General features: G+C 38.1%; 1 protein-coding gene across 1 annotated transcript in view; it reads left to right on the top strand.

The window, feature by feature from the left end:
• Positions 1–12,435, top strand: part of LOC134794929 (uncharacterized) — an 85,719-nt gene extending 73,284 nt beyond the window's left edge. The window contains exons 2-5 of the mRNA XM_063766789.1: positions 7,869–8,107; positions 9,070–9,307; positions 10,668–10,823; positions 12,133–12,435. Of these exons, the coding sequence (XP_063622859.1) occupies positions 7,869–8,107; positions 9,070–9,307; positions 10,668–10,823; positions 12,133–12,393 (894 nt within the window). The 3' untranslated portion in view covers positions 12,394–12,435. The remainder of the gene's footprint in view (positions 1–7,868; positions 8,108–9,069; positions 9,308–10,667; positions 10,824–12,132) is intronic.
• The last annotated feature ends 1,452 nt before the right edge of the window (positions 12,436–13,887 follow it).

The raw sequence follows: 13,887 nt of genomic DNA, 5'->3' as shown, positions 1-13,887 counted from the left end.
ACAACGTATCCTAAGTATTTAAGTTGACTTCTAAAGAATTGACACTTTTCCAAGTTTACTGTCAGGTTTGCTTGGCGAAGTTTATCTAATACCCGCAGAAGAAGTGACACATGAGAATTAAAGTCCTCGGAAACTATAATTATGTCATCTAAGTAGGCAAAGACTTTTAAGTCAAATTCTCTGAAGAGAAGATCAACTAAACGTTGTTGTGTTGCTGGCGCATTTGTGAGGCCAAATGCGGTTCTTTTAAAACGGAATGTACCACGACCAGGAACATAGAACGCAGTTTTGTCCCTATCCTCGACAGCAATCGGAATTTGCCAAAAGGCCTTGGACAAATCGATACTCGTAAGGTAACGAGCGTCACGCAGGTTGTCCAATATTTCCGTTACATAAGGTAAATTATACGCATCCTTTCGAGTAACAGAATTCAGCTTGCGACTGTCGAGGCAGAAACGAGGCTGACCATTCTTCTTCGTGACGAGTAGTACAGGTGAAGACCAGGCGCTTTCGCAGGGCTCGATAACGTCGAGACTAAGCATTTCGTCGACCTGTTCGACGAGAATCCGTTGTTTCTCAGGCGACATACGATAATATCGTTGCCGGATCGGCTGAGCATCCCCAGTATCTAGACGGTGTTCAATGAGACTGGTCTTACCTAAACCCTTGCGCTCGGCAGAAATATCCTCGAACTGTGCAATGATGTTGTCAGCAATGGACTTCTCCGAAACGCTTAAATGATCATAACCATGAATAAATGTAGGATTTTCTGGCTTTGGTTCCTCTTGTACTACTGACACATTACGAAAAGTAATACTACTTAAGTTAGGAAGAATATTAAATTTACGCCAAAAATCTACGCCTAATATAAAATCCGTGTTTACATCTGGTACTATATGAGCGGTAATAAAACGGAACTTATCTTGAAAATGTACAGGCAAGTTAATGTAACCCCGGCTCTGCATAATACGATTGCCAGCCCCTTTGGCTGTAATGAGTTGATCTGTATGAATAGGTAAACCTTGAAGTGCTTGATGAGCCTCACTTTTTAATACAGTTATAGCAGCACCAGAATCGAGTAAACCTGTCATATTAACACCATTAACCTGTACCGTTGCATAAGGACGATTATCAATACTGGGATCATCATTCAGAATTGCGTCGATGTTATACGAACTGAAAAAAATCTCAATAGTTTTCAGCCATTTGCCCCAATCTACAGGATCAAAATTATTAACCAGATGGTTGGCACAATTCTGTCTATTTAGTTTTTTGAGGTAGAAGGTTTATCCCTTTTGCAAGTAGGGCAATCTGGGGACTTGACACCTTTATGACCACACTTAAAACAATAAATTTCGTCTTTATTAGCTGGGCATTGACGCAAGTTGTGGCTATTATTGCGACATCTAGGGCAATACAAAGTTTTGGTAGAGGGTGTAGATGTAACTGCATGTACCTGTTTCGTATTGTTGTTAAATTTATTAAAATTATTGTTGTTAGTATAAGATTTATTATTGTGATTAGAATTAAATTGATTGTATTGTTTATTATTGTTATTAGTAAAAGACCTATTATTATTTTGATTAGAATTATATTGATTAAATTGTTTATTATTGTTATTCCTGTATGTGAAATTCTTGTTGTTATTATTGTTATTATTTTTGTTATAACTATTACCAGTATAGGCAAACTCAGGCGCCAAGGTGTCAGCTGTCCGTCTGGGTGGTTCGCGAAAGTCGGCAAGACGTGCCTGGATACTTTCGTAGTTACGACAGTGATTACGTAACGTATCTATGTCAGTAATCGCGGCTGCTGACGCTAAAGTGCTGGCATAGCAAGGCCTGATGTTATGGAGGAGGATCTCTAATTTCTCGTCCTCCGGTAAAGGTTTAGAGAGACGTGAGAATAACCCGGCCATGATTGATAGGTACACGGTAATGTTCTCGGATTCACCCTGCGTGCGTGACCGAATCTCATTACCGAGCCTATAATCATAGTCCTTCTGACCAAAATCTTGTTTAAGCAACGTGGCGAGTTCAACCCAGCTGGACACTTGACCCTTAATATTTCGGTACCAGTGTAGTGCATCACCAGTAAAAATCTCTGTGGCATAGGACAAAAGTTTAGAATCCGAAATAGACCTAGCCTCACAAAATTCCGTTATGCGTACCACGAAGGCACGGACGCAAGACTTGCCATCAAACTTGATTTTGCAAAGCTCATTGTGACTACCACGGTCGCATGTGACGTTTACGTTTATCGGTGCAGTGCTAACAACAGGTTCGGCGTTCGGGACAGGCAAAACGGACGCGGCAGCCGTGTCCTTGAAGGAATTAAATCTAGCTGTAAGAGCTCGATACTCCTGGTCGCAAACGTCGAACATGGGCTTGGTCGTTTCATCATACACTATACGGTTGAGACGGTGATGTAAGTGATTTAAAAGGTTTTGTGTGCGAAGCAAAACGTTCCTATCCGGTCGAGAATCTAAATGCGACTGAACTTTCGCGAGAGCATCACTAACGCCCTTTAAATCGGAAGCGACAGAGAAATTACTTTCCAAAATATCCTCGGAAGGAAACAAAGGCCCTAATTTCGAAATTTGTTTCCGCAAGTCCTGGACGGTGGAACCCGGTGTCTCACCACGAATGCTAACCTCATACTCCAACTCCGGCTTTTGGAGCGACAAAAATTTCACGGGAAATTCCATTTTATTAAAATTTAAATAAAAAAATAATAATTTAATTAATAACAATAACGTGCAAAAATGGCAACCGTGGAAAGTGTTGAACGCTTGGTTTTAACTAACACTACTCCGCCTGTTACAATAATAAACTACGTAACGTTTTGGTTGGCAAAAAAAAAAAAATCAAGCAAAAATCAAAAAAATAAAATAGACAAGCACAAAAATAAAAACAGAAAAAGCATAAAATTATCGCAACTAGTGTGTACCACAAAACTACAAAATAAAATATTGCACAAAAAAAAAAATATTCATAAAATATTTGACTGACTGTACTAGTCTACACTGCACTAGTACAGGTGATATAAAATTCTGAATAAATTAAGACACACAAAATGAATTATATTATTATAAAATATAAAAATTACAATTTGATTAATAAATAATTAAAATTATTATTATTAACGGGGTACACCCTAGTTACATGCAACCAAAAAAAAACAACGTTTCACAAAAATAAAAAACAACAAACACACATAATTCTGCGGGGCAAATCTAGACCAGACCACGTTTAAGGGCGCCAATGTAACGTTAGTGGGGAGAGTACGTCCCTTGTTGGTAGGGGAAGTAAATAAGAACTACCAACTCGTTAGCAAAAATAAATTATTTATTTAAAAAAAAACTAAGTTTTAAATAGGGTCGTGGGTGGTCAAGGCCCGTCTAGATTTACGCCCGAGATCCGGTACTGCCCTGGCTGGTCGAGGGTCCGCAGCAGGTGGGTGACACTCGTCAGCACTGAAGAGGAGCAGGGGCGACGGCGGGCGAACGGCTATGGCTCCAACCCTGCCGTCGAGATGGTGGTGAAGGTGCGCTGTTGCTAGGTCGGCCGACGGCGATTTTTAAAATAGAACGACGCACCCTGTGGATTTCCAGAACGTCTTAGTAAGGTGTTCCTGCTCGCTCTGCTTTTGTGAACACCCTGTGATGATGATGATGATGGGACCATGGGAAAGCCGGTGCACCAAGCAGAAAGCGTGTTTGTGTTCACAAGCAGAGCGGAGTTACAAAAGCGAAGGAAAAGCACAGAGCAAAGAAGGAAAGAAGAACAAAGAAGTGAAATTAAAATAAGTAGGAGGGTACGCACACATACTTACTCGTACCCGCCACTACGAGAACAAAGGAAATTGCAGTATCATTCTACATGGCAGTTAGCAACAAGTGAAATGTATGATTTAAAAATGAATTACGCTAATTACGGAGCTAATAACAAAGGAGCTAGTCTATCACTAAAGCTAAGCTACTTATTCTAATGAAACGATCAACACTTTGCACTTACCAATACGTGGGTGCGGGAATCGTTTTTATGCGAAAACGTCGCTGAACGAATTTATAATTAAAATAAGGTGTCCGCGCACACCCGAATTAAAATAAAAGAGATTAAAAATCGTACGGCGCGCGAGACGACACGGAGGCTCCGTGTGCGCGGCGGTACGTGCGTATGCAACGGTGGCTGGCGCGGACTGAGCGGCCCGCGGACAGCGGCGGAGGGGCATGCGCCCGCGCAACCGGCTTCTAGATCTTTCCATGACGTCAATCAATGGACCGGCCGCGAGTACAGTCAGTACGAATAAAATGTGAACGCCCGGGAATACATGCAATACCTAATATAATTTGATTATAACTATTCATCATAATATTTATTTAGTCTTACTTTACTATAGTAAAGTAGGATAAGACAATTCTTGTAAATATAAAATTGATTAATAAAATTGTATAAATAAATAGTTAATTGATAAAATAATAAAAATATTAATTGATTAAGATTAAAATGTAAAATAATAATTCATGCAGTAATAATTTAAAATCGATTATAAATAAGTTAATTCATTAAAATTATATTAGTTTAAGATGTAAAAATAAAATGATTAAAGCTTATAATTAAAACATGTACGTGCAACGTTACAAAATAAAGACTACTCACGCACCTGCGTGCACTAATGAACTGCATCCAATAATGAACCCTATTTCGACCTAAAATAGATCGTAATCGTAATAACAAATGGTGACAATACGTTTAGCGCGAGCCTTGCGGCGCAAGTACTTACCGAACGACAGTAGGTACTCATTGCGTCGAAATAGAGTTTATTACAGGCTGGAAGGCAGTTGTGTGTTGTTGATATTTGTTATATGATACCGATTACCTACCTAAGTACTGTTGTTGTTTTTAGTTTAATTGAGCGCATCGCCAACAAACTGTTTTACAGTTTGGCGAAACTTTAATTATAGGTAACACTGTACTTTGTGTTCTGTTAAATAAATTAAAAAAAAAAAAAAAAAAAAGACAACTCGCTCAAACTCTAAATTCCCAAGTCAAGTTATGCACAAGTTTGGTATATAGTTTTGTCAGAAATATAACCTATTTTCTACTAAAAATAGCAGGGTGGCCTTAACTATTATAATTTTTTCTACATTAACGAATTTGTTTAAAATTGTCGTTTTGGGCTAAGTTTCCCTGGAGGCAAAGTTGGCGCTAATGACGTAACATATTATTGCAAGTGACTGTACATAAATGTTTCGGTGGTTTTGAGATTATTTTTCAGGTTAGTTTACTAACAATCAAGTTATGCAGATACCGATTTCGTGAACGTATAAGTAGTAAGGTACCGCTATTGTTTAGCGATACCGATTATTTTTGAAGGCAAAACTATACCGTTGAAATATAAAGATATTAAAATTACAGCAGGGACAACCATTTTTTATAGGTGTACCTAAACCATCATTGGCCGAGCGTTAGCAAAGGTCTCCGTTTCAGCTTGGGCAAAAATGCTTTTGTATGTTCTCCTTTGCAGATCACATTTCTCAACTGATTCTCGTGAAAATTTGTAAGCAGGTTCGATAGAACTATTCTGTTTCGCTTTATCCGCCAAAATGGAATTGCCACCCTGCTGAAACTTTATTTATTTAAATTCCTATTGAATGGATTTTGCACCTTATGAAAAACCGTATAGAGTAGTAAATAACATTTTACATCTGACTTAATGACATCTTGTTTTATTCGCTTTAATTGTACAAAACGCGTATCTCGACAATGCAATATTAGGTAGTAAAACAGTCAACAATCAAATTAATTAAATAGGTAAGTACGTCACGTGTGACATGAACAGACAAGGAAAGCAAGATTAAATGCATTGTTTCTCTTTCATCTTTCAATGGAACGCTTTTACCCTCAAAGGAGGCTAGTGGTCAATACTAAACTAAAAGTCCAATCTTAAAAAACCGGCCAAGTGCGAGTCGGACTCGCAAACGAAGGGTTCCGTATCTATAGAAACGGTCACCCATCCAAGTACTGACCCCGCCCGACGTTGATTAACTTCGGTCAAAAATCACGTTTGTTGTATGGGAGCCCCACTTAAATCTTTATTTTATTCTGTTTTTAGTATTTGTTGTTATAGCGGCAACAGAACTATATCATCTGTGAAAATTTCAGCTGTCTAGCTATCACAGATCACGAGATACAGCCTGGTGACAGACGGACGGACGGACGGACGGACAGCGGAGTCTTAGTAATAGGGTCCCGTTTTACCCTTTGGGTACGGAACCCTAAAAAACATGATGGGTCACTGACCTGTCCCAGTAAAGTGAGGTAGTGTGCGTGAAGTGCGCTTGTATGTGAAATGGGGTAAATTGACAGAATCTGAAATTTTACCCACCGCTACCGTCGCCTTAAGAGATGATTTCCGGGATATAAAATCTTCCGAGACTCAGACTTTTAACCAGGGCACTAAAGACTATCTTCATACCATTTTATCTTAATCGGTTCAGCAGTAACAATTTAAGTAACAGGCTGACAGACAAGAGTTACCTACTCGACTCTCCCATTTATAAAATTAGTAGGTAGGGATAAAGTTTCTAAACCTTGCTAAGCTCCGTATCACAATCTTTGCTAAAAGATAAGTATATAAGCTTATAGTCTCTTTTGATTAAACCAGAATACTTAAGAAGAAGCAGTGAAGTTTAATTCAGTTGTCTAATGGAACCCCAACGTTATTATACTCGGGAGTGATTTTTTCATAAACTCGTTTATGCCATCGTTCCACTTTACAAACAACGAATTGAAAAAGTTCCTCGTAATATGATTCTTGGAGCTTCGTTCGGCATGTGTTACTCTTGGCCTTGCTTTAAGATATTTTTAAAAGTACTCTTAACTTGTTTTTTGTATAATTGTTTGAATTTTTTTTATAACTTTTAGACTCAATGTACTCGTATTTTGAGTTCTGCTAAGTGCTAAGTGATCACAAAGCGTCACGCTTGAGTGGCAATGCCAGGGTTGTTTTATAAGTGGGTTTAGTTGTTGGATACTCCTTATTTTGAAGTTGGTAAAAAAGAAAATTTAGTCAGCGGCACATGTGTTTGACACGAATAAATTCTTAATATTTAGTTCGTTTTTTTCAGCATTAGAAAAAAACTACGCGAACTTGACGTCTTTTTATTGAAAAACGCTGTTTAAAAATCAGTAACTATTACGTACTGAAAGCAAAAGAATGTAAACAATCGTATATGATTCATAATTGTTACACAGTTGTCGTGACTTATTTTTCAAAAGTGTTTTTCAATAAACGATTCAGTCAAGATTGTTTACTTACCTTTTTTCTAATGCTAAAAAAAGGAACTATAATAGGGAATATTAGGCCCAGCTCTGCGTAGGTGACACCACCAGCACATACAGTAAACAAACTTCATTGACATCATCAATGACACATCATGCGTCACTAGGTCAATCACATGGCCTACCGTGAAACACGACAATCGAAAGTTCGGTTTCTGCCTCTCTATCACTCTTGCTTATTCGATCGATAGAGAGGCAGATAAAGAAATTTCGGTAGGCCACCTGTAAACAAACCGCCTTGGTGCATCAATGTCATAGTGAAAACTTGTCAAATAATTGTTTAACGGCGCGATTCGGCAAATGAATTAGAGATTCACTAGATATGAAATAGTAACGATATGTGACGTTCTACGGCAAAAGGTACCTTATGGTTGTTGGCGCTTAGGCTATTATTAACGCCGCTCCAATATTATTGCGGCCATAAGGTACCTTATGTATAAGTTGTATGGTTTACTAAACAAATTAGTGCTGCACTCTGGCGGCAGAACATTGCAGTAATACTCCCTGTTATGTTTTTTCCAGTGTTCCGCCGATAACTTCTACCCAGACAACAGCACGTATAGCACCGTCTCAGGCATCGCGGCATACCGCTCTGCTCTGACCTTAGACTGGCTGGACAAAGGGTCCCAGCAACGAAAGTTCGCATATGCATTCGGGACAGACAACCCGACACTCGCTAAAGACTTCGACGTATCCGAGTGTATGGACTATACGAGACCAGCTGCTGGGAAGATCTCCAGGCTTATGCTGGAGCTGTTAAAGTAAATAACTACTATATAAGGTCACGTGTCACGTGGTAAGGTTGTGGTGGCTGGTGGCCATCCGGTGGGTCAGCCCAGGTATCGCTGGGAAGACAGTGTGACGGGGGATCTGCTTCAGCTTCGCGTCAGTAACTGGCGGGAAGTTGCGCTGGATCGGGACAGGTGGCACGCTCTCGTTTCGGAGGCCAAGATTCTCTTTGGATCGCTGAGCCAAAACAGCTAGTTAGTTATAAGGTCACGTGGGGCAGGAGACATAGTTTGTTTTCCCTACAAGTGTTTCTCTTACCCTATCTAATCTTAGCATACTTTCGCTAATCGCGGCGTCCTCTGATTTGGGCTGGTTGGACAAGGGTTCCTAACAACGAGAGTTCGCGCACGCGTTTGAGAGTGACAATCAGACACTCTCTAAAGACGGGAGGATAGCGTATGGAGTATTCTAGGCTCGCTGCTGGGAAGATGTCCAGGCTTATGATGGTGTTGTTGAAGTAAATATATACCTTATTAATATAATACCTTCTTATGTAGCGTACTGTCTCATGTTTACTAGTCTACTTTCCGTAAATGTGAGGAATAAGTGTACAGTCAGCTTCAATAGTAGCAGCGTCGTTTCATGATGCTCCAAAAGGACTGGAGGATACTTATTGGAGCGTCGTTTCCTTCGATTATTTTCCAGATAGATATGTATCTCTACAGTTCGCGTTCAAAAGTATCTGTCACAGACTAATTGTTCTACATTATAGAGAGACATGTACATCTTTTTGCTACTACGCTATTAGAAGATGCAACATATTTGGATCTGCTGCAGTGAGATATTTAAGCTTTATTAGTTGTAGATAAAAAACAAAATCTATTAACTTTCGACTATTATTAGCCGTTACAGTGATACTGACAGATCCTAAATGTACAGTCTTTTCTGTTTCAATCACAATCACATCACATAATTCGGAATCATATATTTTCAGGAACCTCGAAAGTGAAGATGGCGTCATCCACGAGTTAGCTCTGACGCTAGCTCGGACCATGCTGCTCATGCCTACCTCGAAGTTGGAAGTGGAGCCAGATTTAGCGGCTCTAGTCCAGACGCCGAAGCTCATGCAAGGCGAGCCCCATGACACCTTGCCGAGGGTTATGGCTGCGGTGTGGATGTTGGCCGCAGACCCTGGCATCACCAAGGATAGTGGCTGGTGCCCCATTGACCGGGTCCTTAAAACTGTTTGTCATAACGTGCATGTCTTGCGGATTATTGTTGAATTAGGCTCCTCGTCACCCTAGCTATACCTTCCTAGTACCTACTAGATCATCATCATCATCATCATCAACACCTACTAGATTTATACCTATAGTTCTAATTGCGTTGAGGAGCTTGGGGTGTAGCCAAAATGAGAATCGTTCATAGAAAACCCCATCAAAACTTAAATAAAGTATGGAAATATTAAAGTACTAACTCTTTTGAATGCTTTACATTTTTGCACTTAATTTCGCTGGCACTGATGATGGCATATTGGAGGGTGGCAAGATCGGTCATTGTGGCACTCTTTGTGGGAGGCCTATGTCCAGCAGTGGACGTCTTCTGGCTGATATGATGATGATGATGATGGCATTAATGATGAATGACTATTATAGTCCTTTTCTTCAGCTTGAGACCGTCTGGATGTGGTCTGGATTAGTTAGTTGTGGTTCATCGGATTAGTTAGTGTCCGGATTAGAGAGGTAGTGTATTGACAACATATTAACTCACATTTATAGACGGGTCTTGGGTCAGGGGACGGGTATTCCCGATAGACCCGTCTATAAATGTGAGTTAATACAGGGTGTCCAGTGGCAAATTTCCGATTTCAAATCCAAATAATTTTTGAACGCGTAGTGCCAAGGAGACGCAGAGGTTTTTTTTAGTTTCGTGAGTGTTGCGGATTAATTAGTGACAATGGATCGCTGGCCAGCAGAGCAGCGTGCACTTGCTATTGAGGCGTATCTAAAAACGGCTTTTTATTCAGTACTGCAAGACCCTGACTTTGATTTTATTTTTTTCTTCTAAAACTGTTACGGATTTAATCTGTCAGTTGACCGTAGTCATTTTTCTGGACCAAAAAATTCAGAACAATAAATTAAAATCAGAATGGGGCTTCTAGGCGTAAGTTGCCATATTAATTTTAATATACGCCATACTGCGATGCACCGTCAGCTAATCTTATTGGAAGCTCGGTAGAAAATATGAGTTTCAAAAAATTTTATCCGCAATCATCAACTTTTTATATAAGTATACAGTTTTGGTTTATATATTTTAGTTTTTTTTTTTATCAAATTATGAAATCGGAAATCTGCCACTGGCCACCCTGTATGTGTTCAAAACGCGAAAGTTTTAAATATTATAAATCATAAATCATCTCATTTATTCGTGATAAACTATAACATACACAAGTAAAGAAACAACAAAGAAAACTTTCTTACAACATAAAAATTAAATAAATAGTTTACCACGAAATGGTCCCGCCTCAGCATAAAAGCTATTATAGTGTATTGACTGTCTGTGCCTCTAATAATAATTGGCTTGTTGCTCCAGCTGACCCAGTACTTGGACTCGGCCACGCCTGTGGAGATCGCAGTACGCATGCGCGCGGTGGATCCTATCCTCGCACGCGCACGTTTCATACTAGAAGACTTTTTGCTGAGTGTCGCTCCTATGAATATCAGGAGGGTGCCGACTATTCTCATGATGGTAAATGCTTCATTATTAACCCCTTGACCGCCGAGGACGTCAAATTCCGACAAGGTTCACGATGACGCACCGCACACTATAGGCGTGGCGTTTAAAAGGTTAAATGTTTAAAAATAATCAAGTACCAACATACCATATACCGGGTGTGGCCTGTAACATGAGCAAAAAATTAAACTGTAGGCTGTACTCCTCATACTGACCAACATTTGTTCAGCGACTTTTAAAAATAACTTGTTTGGTTTGATTTTTAATACACTTTAAAGTTTATTCTAAGACGCAATGTATTGCGAATTTTGTTATGTTTAAGGCGTGACAGGCAACGTCAATCACAATGATATGGCGTGGCGATGGCGTCCATTGAAGATAATATTTATTTTGTATGAAAAATAGGGAGTCTAAATACTTCATTATTTTAAAAAGTTGTTGAACAAAAGTGTCACCGTTTGAGGAATACAATCTATGTTTTAATTGCTTTGCTCATGTTGCAGGCCACACCCGGTATAAGAGAATAAGTAAACTTATCACTAAACACAAGTTTGAGAAACTCTGCTCTACTCCTATTACATTTCTCAGATTGCGAACTCTTTAAGATTACCGAGGTTTTTGAAAAGGAACCATTTTATCGCGGAACCGAAATACTTACAATTGAAATTCTGACTAATTTACTTATACACTGTGTTTTTATTAAATTCCGTTAACTTCGGGGTATGGTTAAGTACGTTTAAGAGAACTACATAATTGGCATAGTTAATTAAAAAAAAAAATTTTTTTTGCTTTCAAAAAAAATTAAGTTTAAAAAGTAATTAAATGTAGCATATAGCGTTGTTGTAAAACGGGCATTACATTTAACTTAATCAAACAATTGAAATCTGTTACATATCAATGTCATTTCCAACATCGATCGACCGAGATTGTACTTAAGTTTAGTAGCAAATGTATGATCTCATTCTAAACACTAATCAATATGTAAACCGGCCCTAAGGCAAGTGTACACGCTTGTAGATGCCTTATAGGAAAAAAAATAATTATTGAATATCTCCGAAATGGAGTTAATTTGAATATCGGTGTCTTTGAGAAACTTACTCGATTTAAGCTCAGGAATGCACCCTTGAAATTAAAGGAAATCAAAAAAAAAACACGATGTAGACGGTCAAGCAAATCATGTCAGTAGAAAAAGGCGCGAAATTCAAATTTTCTATGGGACGTTAACCCTTCGCGCCTACAATTTTTAAAGTTGCCGCTTTTTCTACTGACAAAATTTGCTTGACCAAGTATATTTTGTTATAATGTTTTTATTATTCTATTTCAGTCAACTTCCAGATACGGGTTTAGCAAGAAGAGCCCTCTAAACGCCACAAAGTCGCCTGCGCATGATCGTTCAGTCAATCCCCATTTGGTCTCCAACACGCCCCCCATTCGCAGGGGGTTCGTGAGTCCGGCTCAGGCAGTAACCGTTATAGGGAATGATATTCTGCGTGACGAAGACCAAATATTATTTACTACATTTTCAGCAGCAAATATAAACAAACTGTGTATTTATACGTATTGTATAGCCCTGTGTTTTTTATGATTTGAATTGATTTAAGTTTTCTGTTTGTGCTTTGGCTAAATTATTGAAGTGATATTCTGTTGATTTTTGTTTTAATAGCTAAATCACACGAGGAATTTCCTTGCGTTTTCACTGCGCATGACCCGATATGAATCACTAGGGCGAGAAAGGCATTTTTAACTTCTGGGACGATATTAGTACGCACCTATAGTTTTATTCATATTATTTTATAATTTATAATGGAAAGTTTGAATTGGTATGAGTTAATATACTGCATAATACCACTTAAATTAGACTATAGGTATTTATTCAAGAGGTACGACTAGAAATCTATTTTTTTTGCATAATGCATAACGATTAAAAAAATCGTGGGTATACCTGTCTACTCAACTTTAACTTTTAAATGTCATGGACAGAGTACAGACTAGTGTCGGTGTAAAAGTTGATTCGCCCAGGTCTAGGTACTAAAATGATGACAAGTTTCTCAAAATAAGCATTGTCAGGAATTCTTATTAATAATGTATGTATAATATTGTTATCGTTTATAATTAGTAGATTTCTTTCCGATTTAGTTAATATTTTGACTATAGGTATAAACGAAATACTATAAAACAGAATTCAATTGGAATGATTATTGTAACCAGTAAATAATTTATCCTTACTTGAATGTAGAATATTGTGATTGTGATATACGAGTAATGTATTCGATTACTTTAATTTTATCCTTATGGCATGATGTGAACAGGAAAATTTTATTCATAATTATGATGCATTAGGACAGAACATAAACTGAAATCAAACAGGAAGGCCTGTGTGTTGTGTACTACTAATGGTTAAATTGTTGTAAAAAAAATAGGTTACTTTTATGTAGGCCGTTCTAGGCCTAAAACGAACGAACAAAAATGAAGATTCAAATTGTATGTACTGTGACAATCCTGGTTATTTGCAGCAATGAAGCTTTTAATAATCATGGTAGGTGTACCAATTCATATACATAACATAATATACAAATCTATCATTTAAATTAGTTAATTTTATATGAAGTTATTCTAATTAAATTTGCTTTAGTTTTGAACTAATCTACCACCGAGATAACCGCTGTGTAGTCTACAAGATACTATGAACTACCTATTTTCAATTTCGCTGTGACTGTATTAATTTCTCTTTAGTACATACCATCACATCCATCACGCTCCGCGATTGTTATGCCATTTAGGGTCCTAGCTAAATTGGTTGTTCAATACTTGCGCTATACAATATCCAATTTAGCTAGAACCCTGGCTCAACTATCACGGAACGTGACATTACATTGTTAAAAAAAACATTGTTACTAGTAAAAAAACTAAATGAAGAACTATGCATTTATTATCAATGCTGCGGATTTAGATATATTTTAAGTGCTGTTTGCTTCGTTTTAGAGTACTACAGTAACACATGCGAATTATTTACTTAAAACAACTATCAGTTATTTGGACGTATATCTAGTTTAAATAGTCGTTGAATTATTTATCAAAA

Source organism: Cydia splendana, chromosome 11, assembly GCF_910591565.1.
Source record: "Cydia splendana chromosome 11, ilCydSple1.2, whole genome shotgun sequence".
Classification (NCBI taxonomy): Eukaryota; Metazoa; Arthropoda; class Insecta; order Lepidoptera; family Tortricidae; genus Cydia; species Cydia splendana.
The sequence above is the reverse complement of the archived record's forward strand: the minus strand, read 5'-3'. Positions and strand labels throughout refer to the sequence as shown.